We start from the raw sequence: 20231 nt of genomic DNA, 5'->3' as shown, positions 1-20231 counted from the left end.
ATGTCTAACTTCATTGCACGCTATTAGACCTCAGGCTACGTAGGGCATCGCAGTGGATAATTTATGCACGCCCCTGCAACGGCGTTCAAACGCACTGGCACATCTGCGTATCTCCGACACCCACCCCCCGTCACCACCCATAAACGGCACTTCCTGTCAATCACTCTGCGATGGGTCTGCGTAGTCTCTGCGATCGCAGTCCCGATCGCAGTGGCTAGTTAGCATACATACGCAGCGCAGATCACAACAGTCGGCCGATTACGTGCGTGTCAGCAGTTCCGAACCTTGCTGAATCAGGCCCTTAGACTGCAAGCTCAAGTGGGACAGGACTGATGTGAATGGCATATACTATTTGCTTGTAATAATAAATAAGTTTTGGCTAATTTGACAAACATGTACATGCATTTCAGCATTTATGAATATACTATTGGATAATACCAAATAATCAGAAATTGAAGAAGAGCATTGGAGCAGTAACCCTCCCAGGTGTTTTATTCTAGGTGACATGCTGGGCTGGCAGCAGTAAGTGTTGGTTGCTGAAGTGAGAATCTCCCAGGAGATCTCACACCTGGTATTTATAATGAGAGCAGCACATAGATAACGTCTGTGTGTGATCTCTCCTCTGGTGCGCCCCTGCTATTGCTGCTGCAGCAGCCCCAGCCTGGGTGGGCGGGGCGATAATAGAAGCTCCTCCTACTGGGTGTCCCCCAGCACAATTCCCCGCCCCCACGCCTGTGCTAATGGTGCACTCCCCCCTGCACAGGCAGCAGACACACAGCAGCACTCAGGCTAGAAGCACTTTGACTGTGATCTGTGGAGGATCTCCTCCTTCTCTGGGTCCCCCCGGGATACTATAGCCCACCTTCAGCTCTCTGTGGATTATTACTGGTCACCCTAAGGACTGTACACCTGGACTAGAACCCTGTAATTCAGGTAAGCGGCGGGGGATACCTCTACCCTCATGTTACAGCAATGTCAGTGCTGTGTTCTCAGTGTACACAGGATGGTATGTCACACATATATGTGCCTCTGGCTTGTGTAAGAGGGGCCTAACACATTCTTGTTGTGGTGGGACTACAACTCCCAGCAGCACACCCTGCCAGCCAGAGTCTGCGACTCCTTGGTCCTGCAACTAATAAATAGTCCCACAGCAGCTGGCTGATCTGTGTTTATCAGCTCAGTGCTTATTAATGTAACATTGTTGCCTTTGCTGTTTGGACCCTGTTGTGTTATTCTGGGTTCCTAAAATGTTAACCTGTTACTGTGTGTGTGTGTGTATATATATAATATAATATAATATGTAATATTCTGGGACTTTGGAAAGAATGGTGTTTGGGAACTTTCCCCCCTGTGTGATTGTCACTCTCCCTATACCTTCCATGTGCCATAAATGCAGTGTTCTCAATGTAATACAAATGCGCCATAGCAACAGGTAGGAGACTCAGGTGTGGTTGTGTGTCCCCCTCCCCTATTACAGGTAAAACAAACTAGAAAGTAGTTTGTAGTGAACATATAAAATATATATTTTACCTTTTTTTTTTTTTTTTTTTAAAAGGAATGAAAAAAAATAATTAGTCAATAAGGCTGAAATCTTTTATAAATATTTTTGTTTGTGGTAATAAAATTTTATCTGTAGAGTCTTTGACTGCACTAATGACAAGTGACCTAATATAAAATGATGCACAAAGTCACTTAATAATAAAATACACTGAGTATACACATTCTATTTTTTATTTTTTTTGTCTTTATTTTTAGTATTTTAGCATCTTAGGTTCTATTGTTACTTTAATCTGTGGCTTCTGAAAGGTCTGTTAGAAGAGATAATATTATAATATAAGAAGTATTGGATTTTGTTTTGCGAGATCTCAGTGCTGTGTGAACCTCGTTCTACCTGTTTGTAAAATTCCTCTAACACTAACACCCACACGTTTATTATATTAATATTTTTATTCTAGGCTGCCTGGATTAGTCACTCCTTAGGGTCAGAGACTGCTGCATGTTTGCAGGATAAATAAGTGTGATGAGTATATAACATAAATCCTCTGGCAGCTGATGCCCTCTCTGCTGGGCACGTGTGGGAACAGATTGCAGGGCTGAGCGTACAAAGCTGGCATGCCACATCTAAGGGTCAACATCAGTGGACATGAGAGCAGTTTTTTATTTTTGTGATAGTCATATGTAATGCATACAAATATTTTCCCAATATTTTAATATTAAATGAAGCTGCTGGAGTACATTATCAGTACTGTTATTTATTATACCAAGTTTGATGCCCAAGTGATACCAGTAAGACGCTCCTTTTGCGCCAGAGGGTAATTTTTTATGACCTTTTACATTATATTGTGTGCTGTTTTTGTTATCCTGGGTTAAAGGATATAGATTTGACTAAAGTAATTTTTTGTGATTTTTTTTGCGTCGTTGTCTCACAGTAGGCATTGGCTGAATGGGTGGTGTCATTGGGTAGTCATTGCTGGAATCCAGATTGCAAAATGTAACTCCCAATGCCTTTTTGGATTATAGTGAGTGATGTTCCAGTAATCCATTAATTGCCATCAGTTTTCCTGGGAAAAAAAAAAAGTAAAAACCGTTTTGTTTTTGGAACTTAAAAAAAAAAAAAAAAAAAAAAAAACCATTCAGGTTGACTTGTGGTTTTACACCAGTCGTAGTTTTAGGTTTGTAACCTTTCTCGCCAAACCTTTATTACATCATCGGAGTTTTATCACCAATATTTCTTGTGACCTATGCGTTTCCACAAACTGATATTGTCACTTCCCCACCTTGCACTTTTAGGATGTGGGCAAACTTTTTTTTTTTTTTTTTTTTTCTATGCTGCTTAACCTTTTTGTGTTTTGTTGCTATGTAAATTAAACATTTCCTTTTTGGTAGTTTCATATTAATGTTCCTTATCTTTGACATTGTCATGTAAAGTGAGTGGGATAGGTACATTCTATCCCAGCCATTCAGCTCCAGGTTATTTGAATATTCTGCCAGAATGGTGTTTGTGTACATTTACAGTCCTAATACTTTTTTTTTTTTTAATTAATTGTAGTCTTTGTAGTTTAAAGACACCGGAATCTAATTTTAGAGCTACATGTGGAGACTTTGATGTGTTGGTTGCACCCACCCCCATCCGTGGCTTTTACATGAAAGTCAACAGACAAATTAATTTCAGGGTTTGTGAAGAGCATAGAGAGAGGCTGCTTGTAATAGATGAATATTTTAGTTTTGTGATGCAACCAGTATGATGGTGGTGCTTATTATGCAGCAAGTGCGCTTGATAAGATCCTCATTGCTTTATGTTATTGAATATTATCCTTCCTACAGATCCTATATAGGAAGATAGTCTTAGGCCCACTTTTATTAGCGTTTTAATACTAGTAAATAACCTCCTACCTACTTGTCTTGTTGCTGCAGTCAGCAGGGGTGGCACTGCCATGTCCTTTGGGCGCTGTCTGCTGTATTTACTCACATGGCAATGCCCCTCCCCCTCCGTTATATGGTTACCATCACACGGAGAGAGACCACTAATGGGTAAAGCTATGACTTTTATAGTGCAATGCATATAGAATTTTTTTTTTTTTTTTTTTTTTTTCAATGTCCAATTATGTTTTCAAGTAAAAAGTGAGTAACTCGTTTCGCTACGGCCAGTTCTGTCATCATCCTTTGCTGGCTGGGAGCAGCCGTGTTTATTTCTCCCTGAATGGGTGGATCTGTGCTCTGTATAGGATGGCGGATATATCACTAAGTCAGTGACTTGCAGAAATATGGTGGCATACATACTTTTGAATAATTTTCTGTGTAAACCGAGCCATGCTTATATTGTACTTTCTTACATCACACATAGGGTACCTCTGGTGTGTGTATGTGCTTTTTTAACAGAAGATTGGTTTGCTAAATTTTTATATACATGGAATTCAGTTGGATATATAGACATAGCGTTTTCCACAAAATACATTATTGCCTACTCTCCCGAAACATATCAGGAGCCCCGGATCCCGCTTCACTTAAGTGGGCGAGGTGTTTGATGGGAATCGTGGCATTGTCACACTGTGTGATGCTACCGGCTGCTGTGCCACAAACTGTCCCTTTCCCAATTTTCAGGACTCACCCGTATACAAAAATATACTCCTCAATTTACTGAATTTAGGTCAGGGCTGTTTTAATAAAAGGGCAACAGGGTGGCCCAGTGGTTAACTTTGCTGCCTCACAGCACTAGGTCATGGGTTCCAACCAGGGCAGGTTAATTGTAGAGTTTGTATGTTATCCACGTGTTTGCGTGGATTTCCTCCACACTCCAAAAACACCTAATTGGCGTCTGACAAAAAATAACCGTCGTGTGTATGAGCGATGATTATGGTAGGGAATATAGATTTGTAAGCTCTGCTGTGGCAGGGACTGACGTGAGTGACTGATATGTGCTGCAAAATATATGTGCGCTTTACACATAATGTTTAATAAATAAGTTCACATGAGTAGTTTTATAGTGGGCGTTACCTATGCATGTACTTCCTGTGAGTGGGCTTAAGCTTTTTGGATGTTCTAATAAGATGAGTCCCCTTTTTAATCTAGCGAGTATCTGCATTGAATTGCTCATTTTGCCCGCATGTTCCTTTTTGTGTGGTTTTGTGTATTGCTCAGTAGATCTAGGTCTCTAGGCTGAGTGCTGTTTGATGAATGAAACAGAACTCTTTGTGACCTATTGACTGTCAGTCACAACAACAAAACGATTTCTGCCCCTGGTTGGGCTGCAGACTAAGCGGATGTATGGTGAAGGTGCTGCAGCTAAGCTGGGAGCGTGCTGCACCTGTCACATGTTATGAAATCATTCTGCCCCTGACTTGAGTACACAAAGGTGTGTGTGTGTGTGTGTGTGTGTGTGTGTTCAGGTTGCAGGGCTGTTTGAGTTGCTCTCACTGTGGCTCACATTACCTCACTTTTGTTTGTGCAGTGACATCAAAACTGACAGGCAAGTTAGTTATTTGGGTTGCATGCAGTCCCTGAGTGGCTTTTAGGAGTTCCCCAGAATCTGAGCTGTCAGGTCCTGAATGAAATGCTGTTTTAGTTCCCCAGTTACTGTAATTGCTACTCCATGTGATCTACAAAGTATAATCATTTCCTGGCTGTGTGTTTTGAGTAGTAATATAATAAGACTCTGGGACCGAATTTGATTGAAATTTGCTACCGTCCTACTGCTTCCATTGCTGAGAGATTTGTGGGAACCTGCTGTCCGGCACATACAGCTCTGGTCTGTTTTTAGTATAGAACTTCTATACGTACTACAATATTTCTGGCATGTCCCCTCCGAAGCCCCTGGCATCTGATTTAAGTGCAGCTTGTTAATTGAAGTATGGTCAGCTATTCTGCCAGGCTTGGAGGATACAGAGCAGTTCCTGGCCTCTGTTTGTGCTGAGGTTCTGAATGAGTCTGTTGCTAAGCAGCGCCCTGTACATGTAACATGGTTGCCCAGCACGTGCGCTGTTTTCTCTGCCTCTCCGTAACCGTGCAGGGTTCAGGGCTGGGAGGATTGTTATTCAGTTCCCCATAAAACCTGCACAATCGCATAACTGATTTACTTGGTGTCATTTCTTTTACAGTAAATGGCGCCTTACCGTAAGGAGCTATGTTAGAGTGTGTGTGTGTGTAAATAAGTAAGATGGTGAATGTCGTACCTCACAGTTATTTGTATTTTATATGATTTTATTCTGATTGCTTTATATTAAGCATGAAATACTAATTGTAAGGAATTTGTAAAACCCTAGCCAATATAGTTACGCTGCAGTGAATCTTTAGGAAGGCCTTCGGGAAGCCATAGGCCACATGCCTTGAATTCAAGTTGTGCGTGAAGCTCAAGGGCTGCCCAGTAGCCTGCACAGCGCTGGGCAACTTCTATAGGTGATAACGCAGTCTAAAGTAATATGGGTATGAAAAAGAAGTGCAATGTCACAGCCCATGTAATATACAGTAGGTACAAGGTTTCTTATATACTTCTAAACACCCCACTACTGTAAATATTATCATTTTGTTATAATACACCAGAGCCACTAAATTAAAAAAAAAAAAAATGTCCTTGTATATTATAGGCTTTTAGAAATTGATGATAGCAGGGCCGGATTAAGGGTCACGTTAGCCTAGGGCTGAAAATGACCAGGGGCCTATTTGGAGAAGTAGAAGCGGTGTGGCCAGTGCAGTGTAGGTGTGGCCAGAGCCATTAGACATGTACACCCCTCACTGTCACCCCAAATTTCTCACGAAGTTAGGAAAACTAGAAAAAAATGTATTATTTTGTTAGGAAAATATAAATACAATTGTAATATTGGGCATTTGGTCGTTGTCATGCTGCCATGATGATGGGGCCTATTCTTATGTGGAGGCCTGGGGCTGCAGTCCCATCCACCCCATTGTTAATCTGGCCATGGCCAATCTGTGTAATTGGGGCAGACACATCCACAACGGAGAGGGGGCAAAGACTCTGTGTAAAAACTTGCTATGTTTGCTATTCACATGAATGGATCCCAGCTTGATTTGTTTTGGTGAGAATAGGTTATCATATGCTCACTGCAAATATTTGTTTATAATAATTTTATATATTGTCCTCCTAGCACCTAGTCCTCCGAGTTACATAAGCTGGGAACTCATTTCTGTCTGGTACCTTTTTTTTTTTTTTTTTTTTTTTTTTTCCTCAAGGGGGTAAAGAATTGTTAAATGTATAGTTGCTTGGGGAGCAGGGGCACCTTGGACAGGGGATACATTCTGAACCCCGGGTAGGGAGAAGAGCAGACGTGTAACATGTCTCTTTCTGTTACAGGCCAATGACTGAATTTGAAATCCGAAACATGGATCAAGTGGCGCCAGTATACAACATGCATAGAGGAATCCTAAAGGTAAGCGAATAAAGCTGGACTTCTATAAAATCTAGAATAGGGACACCATAACTTGGGCATTAAGCAGAATTAGTAGAGATTAACATACATACATACATGCATTCATACATACATGCATGCTCCATTTTATATTACTTTTGGAGTTTTTAAATGAAAATTCACATTTGTCACCACTATGGATGCTTAGATGTTCATGCCTCTATAAATGTTGTATAAATATCCCTTGCAAGTCCTTAACATCATGTAGAAACAATGTTCTAAAGGAAAACATACACCTATGGGGGATGCAGTCAGAATACCGGTGGGCGTTATCCTGCCCACCGATATCCCGACATGGGACTAAAGATAGATGTTGAAATCCCGACTCCTATCATTAGCCCCACTACGGAATCCCGACACCCGACATGCCGAACGAAGGTATGCCGGGTGTCTTAACGTCTAGCCGTGGGGGAGGCGGGGGGGGGGGGGGGCCTGGGAGAGTTAGGTTTAGGCACCCCCCGGGAGGATTAGGGGCCGGGGGGTTAGATTTAAGCACTAATGGGTTATGGATAGGGTTAGGCACCCCTAAGGGAGGTTTAGGGGGGGGGGGGGGGAGGGGAGATTTGGGTACTTACCATTAACTGTTGGGTTTTCGACCCACTGGGCTTCCGCTGTTGATATTTGATTCGGTGGCTAAACAGCCGCTGGCATTGCATACCGATTCCGCCTATGGACTGTATGTAGTACAGGCAGCCTGTTGAGGGGTTGCAAAAATAGCTAATAAAGGCCAGACTTCATTTTATATTTGGGTGTTGATTTTATTTTAACAAACCTTTTTAAAATGTGTATATTCTCCAGTACAAAGTTCTATTTGCAAATCCAGTTCCTAGGCTTCAGTTTCCTTTTCCTGTAGACACTTGCATTACAATGGCCGATGGACTTTATTCATGTTATTGTAATTTCAGAGTTAAGTGTTAAATGTGGCAATTGTTCAGGGTTTGTTTTTTTTTAAGTTACTTGAAAGGGTTCTGTCTCATACATAGGACCTGGGACACACATATAATGGCAGCTTGTATATGTAATTTTGTTTTTGTGGTGGGGAGTTGTGTTGTTTTTTTTTTTTCTATGTAAAACAAAGCTGATTGTGTGGTTAGGTATTTATTTGCTAAATAGAGGAATTTCTGGATTCCAATTGATTGTATGTGTCCCTGCAAGTCTCTGTGCTCCTTATCGCTGACACAGCCCCAAATATTTGCACATAGCAAAGTGGCTCCGCCCGGGTTAAGTCACTTTACTAGATACGGGCTGACTCACTGCCATAGTGTCCCAACCTGTCCAGACACTTGGATTATGATTAATAGGCGTTTTTATGGGCTGGAACAGACACACATTTGTTTTGTCTTGGGTTCTGTTTGTAAAAGGAATGGACGTGGTGTGTGTTCTGTGTATGCGCAGGGAGGAGTTTGGTCAATGCGACTTACTGTACACTGGTTTTTCTATAGTCACTAAAACCTCCGCCTTTTCCGTCACCAGATACTATCAGTATTCCAGTGACACAATGGGATTGGGGACATTCGGTTATGGCACAAACTTTGTTCTTAGAAGCCAAGATTCAATTTACCCCAGTGTCATTTTATGTGGACATTGCAATAGGCATGTTTATTTATTGTCTTCAAAACCTGAATTCAGATGGTCACCCAGCCAACGTGTACTTTTATCTTCTGCCTTAGACATCTGTTCTAGACCATGTACTGGGAACATAAGCAAACTTATCCTTTTGCAATGATTTCCTCAGCAGATAGATGTTAGTATATTGGGTAAATATTTAATACTTACATTGAGGACTTCTACTGGCTTCTCTTTGACCTCTGCAGTTCTTAAAGATAGACGTTCGTGTAAATATTGTCTTGTGTCAGCAGCGTTCCCATAAGTCAAATCATTTCCTTTGTGCCCCATGGAAAATACCCTTCTATAGGAATTGTACCGCAATGTTTGTTTCTGGTCTTATTTGAAATGTTTTGTTTGTACCAATACGTAAAAATATTTTATTTACCTGGTGCTAAACTTTTTAAACCAGTGGTAGCCAACCTTTTACACGTCACCCACCATGTGGTAGACCATGGTGGGCTGGCGACTTTAGAAATTTTTGCTAAGTTGGAAATGGTTTGGCTAATCTGCTCACACATGGTAGCTGTTGTTACCCTAAAGGGTTATGGGAACACTGTTGAGCTTCTTTGGCTAATTATGATGGGAAGTCATAGTTGTTGCAGTTTAAGAAGAGTTGGAAAGCCCAATTTACCTTAAATGGGTTAAACAGACCTGGAACCTAAAACACACAGTCTCCGTATGACTGCTAGTGCTGTTAGTGGTTTCTGTATGAAGGTCCACTTGTTTATGATGTAGTTTTTAATCCGCTATCCTAACTAGACCGGCAGGTCCAATTGCTTGTTCACACTTCTCCTGATTTATTAATGACTCTATAGTAGTTTTTTTTAGGTGTGATCCATCTTCTCACCTGGAGCTAATGACTTTAAAGTTGTGATTAGAAGTGTTTATTTTTAGCACTCATGTCCTACTAATGAATAGAGTCTTGTTCATATGATGTGAAGGGGCCCTGGCAGTTGGTACAAAGCCTTTTTCCTCCATAGTGGTTGTGAGGGAATTTAATTACAAGGATGGATGGCTCATCACTTACATAATTTTTTTGTAGAAGACACTGCTTATTATACCAGCAATTACTGGTTTGTAGAAGCGTGTTCATTTAATGAGTCGGGTTGAGCAGTGACGGTATTTTTTGCTCTGTGCACCGGTTTTAACTAATTTATACTTCATCCAATTAGAATGTGTCTTGCTCCCTATTTGTTTTATATTGTGGAAATTGTTGGCTTAGTTTTATTATACCACGATATGTCGACGCATACGTTTTGACTAGTTTTAGAATTTTTGCAAACGCTCCGCCTTTTTGTGGGTACTCCATACTTGGTGCCATTTTCTTGCATTCATCATATCACAGGTCTGAAGACTTTGCTAGTGACTTAATAAAAAGTTGGTTGTTGTAATGGGACAGATCCTACTGGACTTTATTTTGAGCGCAGAAGAAATCTAGTTTTATTTCTTTTTATACAAGTTTTTCAAAAGGTGTTTTTACTTTTTATGTTTTTTTTTTTTTATTATTTATTTCAAAAAGTTGGTTATTATTAAGTTCATTATTATGTTTAAAAAGATGACTGTTTGTTTGTTTTTTTTTCCATGTAAAGTATTTATTATTTTTTACGTCCTATCTCTTACAGCGGCAGTTGGCGTTTGACAACGTAAACCTATCGACGTCGATTTACACTGGATTGTTTTCCGCGTACGATGCGTATGAAGAAGAGCAGGCAGTGCCCACCGGCCTGGACTCTCTGTCACATGGTAAGTGTTACTATGAAAATAGTTGTCACCCCTTTAAGCTTACAAGGTTACTACAAACTGTGTAATGGCGCTAAATTTCTTTTTGCATCTAAGTTCCTAGTTATCCGCAATCTAAAACAATATTTGTATGTCTTTTTCAGATTCCTACAGCTGTGAGTTACCCCTCCTGACCCCATGCAGCAAAGCAGTAATGAGTCAGGCTTTGAAGGCCACATTTAACGGTTTCACAAAGGAACAGCGACGCCTTGGTATCCCCAGCAGTAAGTACGGTTATTGTGACGCTAACAGCTTTTATTTCGCTATTTGTCAGAAAACGCTGAGTAGTCCTATTTAATCTGTGTCCACTACTTAAATTCCCCAAAGCATTTAAGAAGCTAGTGGTCTGCTTTTATAATACACATATATAATAGAGGTTCCTTATTCATTCTATAGTTTCAGTATAGTTTTTATATCTCAGCCTGTGTTTATATTGTTTCTGGATTGTAGGTTAACCATAATATCCCACCCATACTGAAAATAAAGGAACTCCTTTGAACCTCCTTGTGAAACTAGATACAGATGCTGTTTGTTTTACAAATGGGGCTAGTACTTAACTGGGCCTAGACGTATGTGGGGAAAAAGCTGAATGGCTGGATACGTCACAGGAATTTCCATTCTTTAAGGCTGCTGTGCTATTGTGCAACAGCTAAATATTTAGAGCATGTTCCTAGATTTCTGTGTATGACCCCGTGTTAGTCATCTCAGCTCGTTTTTCAGAGAACACTGTTTGCAATTTCACCAGACCAGATACATAAACATTTTCCTTTTTTTTTTTTTTTTTTCTTTCGGTAATAGAACATTATATTGTTCTAACAAAAGTAGGCGCACATAGGATTCAAGTCAAGGGTCCTTGGAGACCGATGTACCACAATATTACCTATTTAAAATTATAGGACTATTTTATTCTCTCCACATAAGTCAAATATAAAAAATGTTATTGAATCATTTACATTGAAGAGGCTAATAAGATAACGTCCTACTGTATTAATTATACAATAATTGTCCACATTGGTATTTAATAAAGGGGGGGTGGGGGGAGGAAAGAAAAGAGCTTGTCATATACATTATAGAAATTGAAGCTTCTGCAGTGGTTCAATTTATGACAAAAGTCTGGTGCTTGGGGCTTACTGTTATTTTAATCCATTTTAGATGCATTTGGTTAGTGACAAAACATCTATTAAAATTTTTCTGGTTACACTTGTGTGTCCCCAATCGGAGCAACATAATATTAACAGCAGTGCAGAGTATTTTAACTCTGCCAACTCCTTTTTGTTTTCTCTAAACCTCTATACTTAGTAAGATGATTTGTTATCAACTTTTGTTAATTCCATTGCTCATTTTCCTTCTAGACCCGTGGCTGTGGAATGAAAGCCAAGTGTGCCAGTGGCTTTTATGGGCCGTAAACGAGTTTTCTTTGGCTAATGTGAACTTTCAGAAGTTTATCATGACTGGCCGGGATCTGTGTAACCTGGGAAAAGAGCATTTTTTAGAGCTGGCCCCAGACTTCGTGGGTGACATCCTCTGGGAGCATCTGGAACAGATGATGAAAGGTAATTAGCCAGCTGTTTACATGCAATAGAAATGGTCTAGAGAATGCTATGGGGATACTCCAAGAAACAGAAATAATCTCCCGGCTAGAGAGCTTTCCTCTTCGTTATAGTTTCATTACTTGCATGATCATGATTAATAAGATATTACATGTGTGTGTGTGTGTGTGTGTGTGTGTGTGTTATATTACCATAACTGTCGTTTAAAGAACTTTAGTAAGATCATTTGGTCAATTCAGCAATTTTACTGCCTGATCATTAATGTAATATTCCACTAGAATACAATTAAGATATTATTGGAATTTATTAAGTATTTTTTTTTTTTTTTTTTTTTTTTTAACCATGTTATTTATTTAATTTCATTCCGCCTCCTCTATTTTACAGAACAGGAGAAGGCACAGGACCAGTATATTGACAGCTCCAGGCAATGCTCCGCTTCCCAGTGGGTCAGCACTGACTCTTTAAGTAGGTTTCCCTTTTATATTTTGATCTTCTTGCTGGTGAATTATCCATCTATGTAAATACATGTGAACGTTTAATAACATACTCCGGTATGACAAAGATTTCTGTCGAACTTTCTTTGGCTGGGTGCATGGAAGCATCTGACACATATGGTTTTGAAGACCATCTCCATGTTATTTCCCATTTTCTTAAAAGAACTCTAATAAATGTCATCATATGACCATTTAGCAGCTATTTTTTAAGTACATATGAGGCTAGTGCAATAAATTGCATTTGGAAAGCAATACGAAGAAACCTGGGCTTAGAGAGGGATTATGAGATAAATAAATTGTTGGTGGATTCCATGATGCTTGTACTGCGCCCCCCTTGCTCTCCAAAGCAGGAGATAGGGTTCACTGCTCAGACCATTACGGCATTGGGGAGAGCACGGGTAAGGTCCAGTTTCTTTTATTTATCTCTCATTATTCCAGTTACATTTTAACTTGGCTGGTGTTATCCTTTTTATGTAAATATGTCTACAGATTGGAGCTATTAAAACTGGAATAGAGCGCCTAATGTGCTTATGTACCTTTTATATATACACAAACGGTATTAATTGATTAATAAACTGTGTAAAAGTGCTATAGTGCAACAAATAATATATTAAGGGATACCTCCCAAACAATGAAGTACCCGAAATGAATATCAATCAAATTCATATAAATGTGCAACCGTGCATCAATTATTAAAGTGCAAAAATATGAAAGTGCAAATCAGACAATGTTAAAAAATTAAAAATAATAGTTTTAATCAAAATCAGCAATAATATCCTTCCACATGAAGGATAAAATACATAAAAATTAAGAAAACAATTGCACGTCTGTGTATGTGTATATATATATATATGTGTGTGTGTATGTATATATATATATATATATATATATATATATAATTTATATAAAAATACCATAAAAAATCAGAATAAATAGGGATTTCAAAAATATAGCTTATCTGATAAAAAAATGGCAAGTTCATGAATGGGTAGAGAACAGGAGCATACAGATTGTTGTATATAAAATGCATTTAATTTACAATACATGTGCTCAATAAGTTACCTCTAATTCTTATTTCTTTAGGCTTCAGTTTGGATACCTTGCATTGTGGATCACAAATGCACAATTACCCCAAAACTGAGGTGTACAATGATCTGTGCCCGGCGACCCAAGTTCCAAATCTCGTTCCAGTTAAACAAGAGTTCCAAAGTTATTCCTGTATGAAATCCAATTACTCCTCTGTGAGCCAGGACTTTGGGAGCAGCAACATGAATGTGCTACTAAACTCTCTCAATTCTGGTAAGGCCGAGAAAAGAAAGGATTTATATTACACATAGTGACTTTAATGCTCAATAATAATCATTTTAAAAAGAAAATGCCCATATTTATTTTTCTATTTCAACTTCCACCAGGCAAATCCATAGACCTGGACTCCGTGGACAGTGGCACAGAGAGTTTTGAGAGCTCGGACCCCCTGTTACAGTCGTGGACCAGCCAGTCTTCCTTGGTGGACATGCAGCGTGTCCCGTCTTATGAGAGTTTTGAGGAAGAAGCCACCCAGTCCTTGTGTTTAAACAAACCATCCATGTCTTTTAAAGATTACATTCAAGACAGAAATGACCCAATGGAACAGGGCAAACCAGTTATTCCAGCAGCTATTCTTGCTGGTTTCACAGGTAAGATAATGGAGTATGTCTTGTACACACAGATATACTGTTAATTGAAGCTCTCTGACATCCTTGCAGGTCCTTCATTTCTTTCTATATATGGCTGTTATTTGTACGCCTTGATAATTCAACTGTCCATTGTGCCAGCGCTGTGACGCTTACAAACGAACCACAATGCTGATCCTTTTTAACGCTGGCAGAAAATTGGGCTGATGTGATGCGTATAACCTTTGACATATCTTTGAACCCCTTAGGGGGAAGATTCTGATTTATTCTCTATATTACATGTATTCAAATACATCTAAGAACAGTGGGCCTGATTCAGACCCGGTCGCAAACGCTGAGCACTCGCAACCGGGTCGATGGTGGCCCAGAGCGCATGCGCACAACGGAGCCGGCTCCGTCGCGCACATGCGCAAGACCCGGATAGCGACGGGCAATCCGTCGCTCCGGCTCTCGCACCAAAGGGGGCGTGCTGTCGATGTTGAGTGACAGCACGCCCCCTTTGGTGGATGTGCAGGGGGAGGTGGCTGCCCAGACGGAGGCATTCCCATGAGAACACCTACCGTCTGGGGGCGGCCCCACTAACATCACAAGTGATGTCAGTGGGAGAGCTTTCGGCTCTGTTTGAGCCGAAAGCTCTCTGGGGCTTGCGGCCACGAGACCCTACCACAAGGATCTCGTCGCAAGCCAGATGGTCGCGATGGTCTTGACCATCGTGACCATCATCATGGCCGCTCGCATTAGCTGTGGGTGGCAACCCACAGCAATGCAAGTGGCCAGGAGGCCGCTCCTTAAAAAAAAAAAAAAAAAGACTCCCTGATTCAGAGCGAGCGCTCTGTCAGAGGGTCTGGCTCTGAATCAGGGCCAGTGTTTCTATTCTGTTTAGTGTCAGATATCCATCCCTTTCGGTGCAAAGCAAGGGTACAGAGAGAACTGGAGAGATACCGTTCATAGTAACACTGTATTGTTGATTTTGTTTTAGGGAGTGGACCAATTCAGCTATGGCAGTTCTTGCTAGAATTGTTGACCGACAAATCGTGCCAACCGTTTATCAGCTGGACAGGGGATGGATGGGAGTTCAAGCTCACCGACCCAGACGAGGTTTGTACTTTATCTAGCCAGTATTTCTAGGCTGGCTACAGACATCAATTAAATAGATTAACTTATCCGTCTAGCAAAAATATCAGTCATCAGGAATGTTATCGCAGCTGCTTGCTATCAACAGTCATTTTCTGGCAGCAGAATTTCCCAGGCTGATTAGAAGGCGATAGTTAGTAGTCTTATGTGAATTATGAAAGCATGGCGTAAAAGTACAATCTAAAACCCTTTTATAATATTATATACATTTTATTTTGCAGGTTGCACGGAGATGGGGGAAAAGGAAAAACAAGCCTAAAATGAACTATGAGAAGCTGAGTCGGGGACTGAGATACTATTATGATAAGAACATTATTCACAAAACATCAGGAAAGCGCTACGTGTACCGGTTTGTGTGCGACCTCCATAACTTGCTGGGCTACACTGCGGAAGAACTACATGCAATGCTTGGCGTTCAGCCGGACACAGATGAATGAATGAATGGAGCAGCTTTGTCCAGAAGCGCACAATTGTACTGTGAAAAATAAACTCCCAAAAAACTGACCCTTTACAGTCACTATTGATGGACCTTTAGAGATGGCAGGGATCATGGAATTGTTTGAGGGCTCAGTAAGGCAACACATTTGGAGACTTTCTAGGAAATGGTTTCTGTTTTTTTTTTTTGTTTTTCTTTTAGATGCTCTAGAGGTGCAACGAATGGCGCTTAAGATGAATACAGTGCTAACTTGAAGAAAATTGCACAGGAAGGGGTGAAACTTGTAAAAATATTCAATGTGTCGATGGGGGAGGTGGGGGAGTAGAATCTTCAGTCAACCAAACCTAAAGAGAAAATGACAACAGAATTGTGGTTTTCAATTTAGTAAAATAAAAAAAACAGACTAAAACTGACAATTTTTCTTGCTGATCCACCTTGGTCTCAGAGACTGCACTTTTGAACACCTAATTTTTCACGCATGGCTCATGCTAATGGAGTCCACAACTTTTTATGCTTTTATGTCAAAGTTGTGTTTTTTTGTTTTTCAAACCATTTCAAGCCACATGTAAATAATTTTATTAAGAGTTTTTTTTGTTTGTTTTTTCATATTTGCTTTATTATTTGTTTCAGAAGGGATGTCTATATTATTAATATTATTATTATTGTTGTGGTTATTATTTGAATTTCAGATGTTAAATATTAAGATATTTGCTTTCTTTTTTATTTTATTTTTATTTAAGATATATAAAGAGATGATTACAGCATTTAAAATGCTTTTGCTTTGTGTATCCATTTGCTCTATAGTATCAAGTCATTAGTGCTTGCGTTAATGAGCAGACTTTTTTTTTTTTTTTCAAATGTTGTTTAAATGAAGCTAGATGACACTGCGCATATTGCCATTCCTATGAATCATTTAAAGGGCATGATTTGCAGTGGAGGTGGCCATTTTGGGTGCTGGCCAAATATTCATAAGAATGCAACCAATCCATTCACTAGTAACCTGTGCTTCATGAATATTTAGTGGCTTTGTGATATCTGTTTCCTAATGAATGGATACTTTGCAGTCCCGTGATTTGGTTCACACCATAAAACCGCTGTAGAGGACAGGTTAATTTTACACTTTTTTTTTTTCTAATAAAGTGTTTCTCAATCCTGTATATATTGTTTTTGTTCAATTATGTCTTTCTAATGCCAATGAATTTCATAATTTGAATTCTGTATCCTTAACCTATCTGCCTCCTTTCCTTAGTTGTGGAGGAATTTGTGTAGCAGCTATTTTTACTGCAAAATATTTTACTGGTATGTTTGTTTGTTTTTTAGGTCTTTAAGAAAGTTGTATTGTATTTTTTTAACTAAAGTGCCTTGTAAACTAAAGCGTATTTTTCTGTATAAAGTTGCTGGGGCCATTGGAGATGAAAACGGACCGAATTATAATTAAACTTTTTTTTTTGTTGGGAAGTTCAATATGTTGTTTTTCTACATCATTTATGTTTTGCTATTTATTTATTTTATATTATTTCACTGCATTGTCAGTTCTAAATAGTACTTGACAAATGAAGCTGTAATGGCATGTAGTCAGCCAATGTTCATTATTTTGGAGATTATATTGCAGGTACTGAGCTGTATCCAATTAGACCCGAACATTGTTCGGGTGCTAATTGAGCCCCGCGATTGGCGAAAACCAGGGATTTTTCACCGATTATCCCTGATTTTTGCCAATGCTTGTTTTCTCCCGAAAAGGCATAGGTGCTGCAATAAGCTCGCGAACCTATATGTTTTCACCTTTTTTTTTTTTTTTTTCGGGTGAAAAAATGTCAATTATCGTGAATTCTTTTTTTGGGACACATCAGGTCCCGAAAGAAAACCCCCAACAAGTGCCGGCTTCGGGGCTAATTGGATAGTCCCTGGAGAGGTAATTAGTCGCGGTAATTTGCCGCAGCTAATTGGATACCCCCGACTGTGTTAAAGACACAAAGTTGTGCTTTAGACCAACGTAAAATTTATTCAAAATTTTCTTTACACAACCACTCCATGCCTAAGAGGCATCTAGCTGACACCTATGCACATTCCAGAGTAGATCTATCAGATTAGGGTTACCCATGAAATATGATTCATACAAATATAGTATGAAAATAGCACCGACTTATCTAAAATTTTACATTTACCAGGAATATTTCCTGACAAAAGGGGTCTGTAAAGTGCACCCAATACATTTTGGCTTCCATTAGTTTGACAGACATAATAATTTGGTCACAAAAAAATGAGTCGTGAGTTTTGATCCACAGGTATCACAACACAACAGTCTTTCGAAGTCTGGTGTAGAAATCCATGGACTATTGTGCAGCTGTAGCATAGTGGAGTGTATTGTCTAAACTAGCTATAATTGTGAAAGTCGCTTTACCCTATTAGTACAAAAGATAATGAGTCCTGTACTCCACAGAGAATCAAGTCTTGACTGTGTTTAGTAATAAATGCATACCTCCCAGTGTTTCTGTTGCTGGATGAGGGACATTGTGCTTGCCCGAAAAGGGAGGTGTAGCTTTGGGGAAAGAGGGCGGAGCCTCATGGTACCCTCCATTCACGTGACACTACGAGATGCTGGACAAGCCCTAGGCTCCCCCCTACACTGTGAATAGATGCCATGCGCACAGTATCGATTTCTCCTGCTGCACGCACACCCCCCGTGGGACATTGCGGCCCACGTGTGGGACAGCGGGACAGTCCCAGAAAAACAATACTGTCTTTCTGAATGTGGGATATGTAAATGTGCTTTTCATATAAAATGTAATTAAGTACAAACACTCCCTGCCTACTGCTTTGCAAAACAGTTGGGAATCCAAATGATAATGACAAGAAATAAATATGAATAGGCAGACACTTTACATACTGTAGCTGCAAAGCTAATTACAGTTAGCTGTGAGGGGTCACTGGCTGTTTCAGTTTGCCTAATCAGAAGTAGCTAGATACTGTAGTGATGCAGATCTTGCCGTTATCATTATCAACACCACCGTTGCACCAGGCCGCCAGCACCCATAAAAGAGACTGCCTTCTAATGCTGAGAATACAAGTGGGGCATATGTATCAAACCTTGGTTGTTATTTTATCTCTCCCCAATCAGAGGCGAATGCCCATTTTACAGGCTTGGTTTGTGAGTTGCTGCTTTAAACCAACCTTGGACCTGCAGTGGCTCTCCATGTGTTGTGAAACTGCAAGCTCCAGCTTTCTATGGTAGCTGGCAGGAAATGCTGGATCTTGTATTGTAACAACCACTGGCGAGCCACTGGTTGTCCAGTCCTGATTGACCAGATTAATATTTTTTTAAATTATGTCTGAGTATTAGAGGCTCTGTTACTGCCATTGAAACAAGTTGTTGAAGACAGATACTCATTAGCAATCTCTGCACCCATGAAACAAAAAAGAGCAGTCCACAGTGGTTCTAGGTTAACAGTGCTATTATTGGACAAAACACTTTCTAAAAAAAAAAAAAAAAAAAAAAAGTGGACTGATTCACTGGTCTATATTTATTTATTTTTTGTTCTTCCACACCCCCCAATCACACTTCAGGACACCAATTCTAAATCCATAGACTATGCAGAAGTGGTAACCTGGTCTTCCTTTCCATTGTTGGCCTTTAATATAGCAAAAGAGGAGGTTTGATGACTGTGTTTGAATGTGCAAAGGTTTTTGTCAGCATTATGTAACATACCTGTATGCACAGAACATATCAATGCCTCAACATAAAAGAAGAAAGCACGCTTAGATATTTCATGACTAACTTCTGCAAAGATAATGTTCAGTCTTCGGAACTTCACCACGAGATTAGGTGGTATGGTGTAACATAGAGATCTCCCACCTACCCAGCATCTGATCCTGGTACATCCCTCCTTAAGGAGAAGAAGAGATTCCAGCACATGGACACCTTACCTGTACCCAGTGTCAGATACAGAATGGATGAATGGCCAACTTTACCATCAGTATTGTCCGAGAGGTGTCAGAGTGCTTCAGTTTCAGGATTGTAATTATCATACAAATGCCGGGGCCTGGCACCTCTGTGATTCTGCTAGAGAGGGCCAGGATGTCCTCCTGTCATTTTATATTTAGGTGCCATTGTTTTTGTCTCTATTATTATAGCTCTGATATATTACACCGTGTTGAACATATAGGGAATCATGATACAAGCATAGGACAGTGGCTTGCACCAAGAACTTCTCAAACGGGATGTAGTAATATGTGCAGCTAGGAACAGCAGGCGCTTCTCAGATAGGGGTATTTAAAAAAAGGACATGTGTTTCGGTGCTGTCTTAGATTGGCTGGCTGGACAGATGCTGGGGGGCTAAAGAGATAGAAGGAGTGGGGGCTGAAGATACAGAAGGTGGATGGCTGGAGCTAGGGAGACACCAAGAGGGCTGGAGAGACAAAAGGGGGCTGGCTGTATCAGAAGAAACATTGGGGGGCTGGAGAGACACTGCAGGGGATCACCTATTTTACTTCAGGGTGCCTAGCCCCATTTAAGAATGTACCTTATTACCTGCAGCATATTTCAGTGATACTAATGAATATGCCACTGGTATTCATGATAACTTACCTCTCTGGTGATCCCCCCCCCCTCCTCAACGGCATCCTCCGTTCTGTATCGC

At 40.1% G+C, this 20231-nt stretch overlaps 1 protein-coding gene across 1 annotated transcript; it reads left to right on the top strand.

The window, feature by feature from the left end:
- The first annotated feature begins 778 nt into the window (after nucleotides 1-778).
- Nucleotides 779-17058, top strand: ETS2 (ETS proto-oncogene 2, transcription factor). The gene is made up of 10 exons (XM_088443143.1): nucleotides 779-933; nucleotides 6806-6881; nucleotides 10151-10271; nucleotides 10412-10531; nucleotides 11660-11860; nucleotides 12242-12322; nucleotides 13435-13650; nucleotides 13764-14027; nucleotides 15004-15122; nucleotides 15380-17058. Exons 2-10 carry the CDS (start codon nucleotides 6810-6812, stop codon nucleotides 15593-15595), a joined length of 1410 nt encoding a protein of 469 aa, XP_088299269.1. The 5' UTR covers nucleotides 779-933; nucleotides 6806-6809; the 3' UTR covers nucleotides 15596-17058.
- Nucleotides 17059-20231: the final 3173 nt, after the last annotated feature.

Source organism: Taudactylus pleione, unplaced genomic scaffold (assembly GCF_031769625.1).
Source record: "Taudactylus pleione unplaced genomic scaffold, aTauple2 ptg000327l, whole genome shotgun sequence".
Taxonomy (NCBI): Eukaryota; Metazoa; Chordata; class Amphibia; order Anura; family Myobatrachidae; genus Taudactylus; species Taudactylus pleione.
Note: the sequence above shows the minus strand (reverse complement) of the source record. Positions and strands in the feature narration are given on the sequence as shown.

Excerpts from the sequence above, each read along its gene's own strand:
- ETS2 (XM_088443143.1), top strand. The coding sequence starts at position 6,810 with ATGACTGAATTTGAAATCCGAAACATGGATCAAGTGGCGCCAGTATAC. Across the intron at positions 6,882-10,150 it reads TGCATAGAGGAATCCTAAAG|CGGCAGTTGGCGTTTGACAA; the intron begins GTAAGCGAATAA and ends TATCTCTTACAG. Across the intron at positions 11,861-12,241 it reads TCTGGAACAGATGATGAAAG|AACAGGAGAAGGCACAGGAC; the intron begins GTAATTAGCCAG and ends TCTATTTTACAG.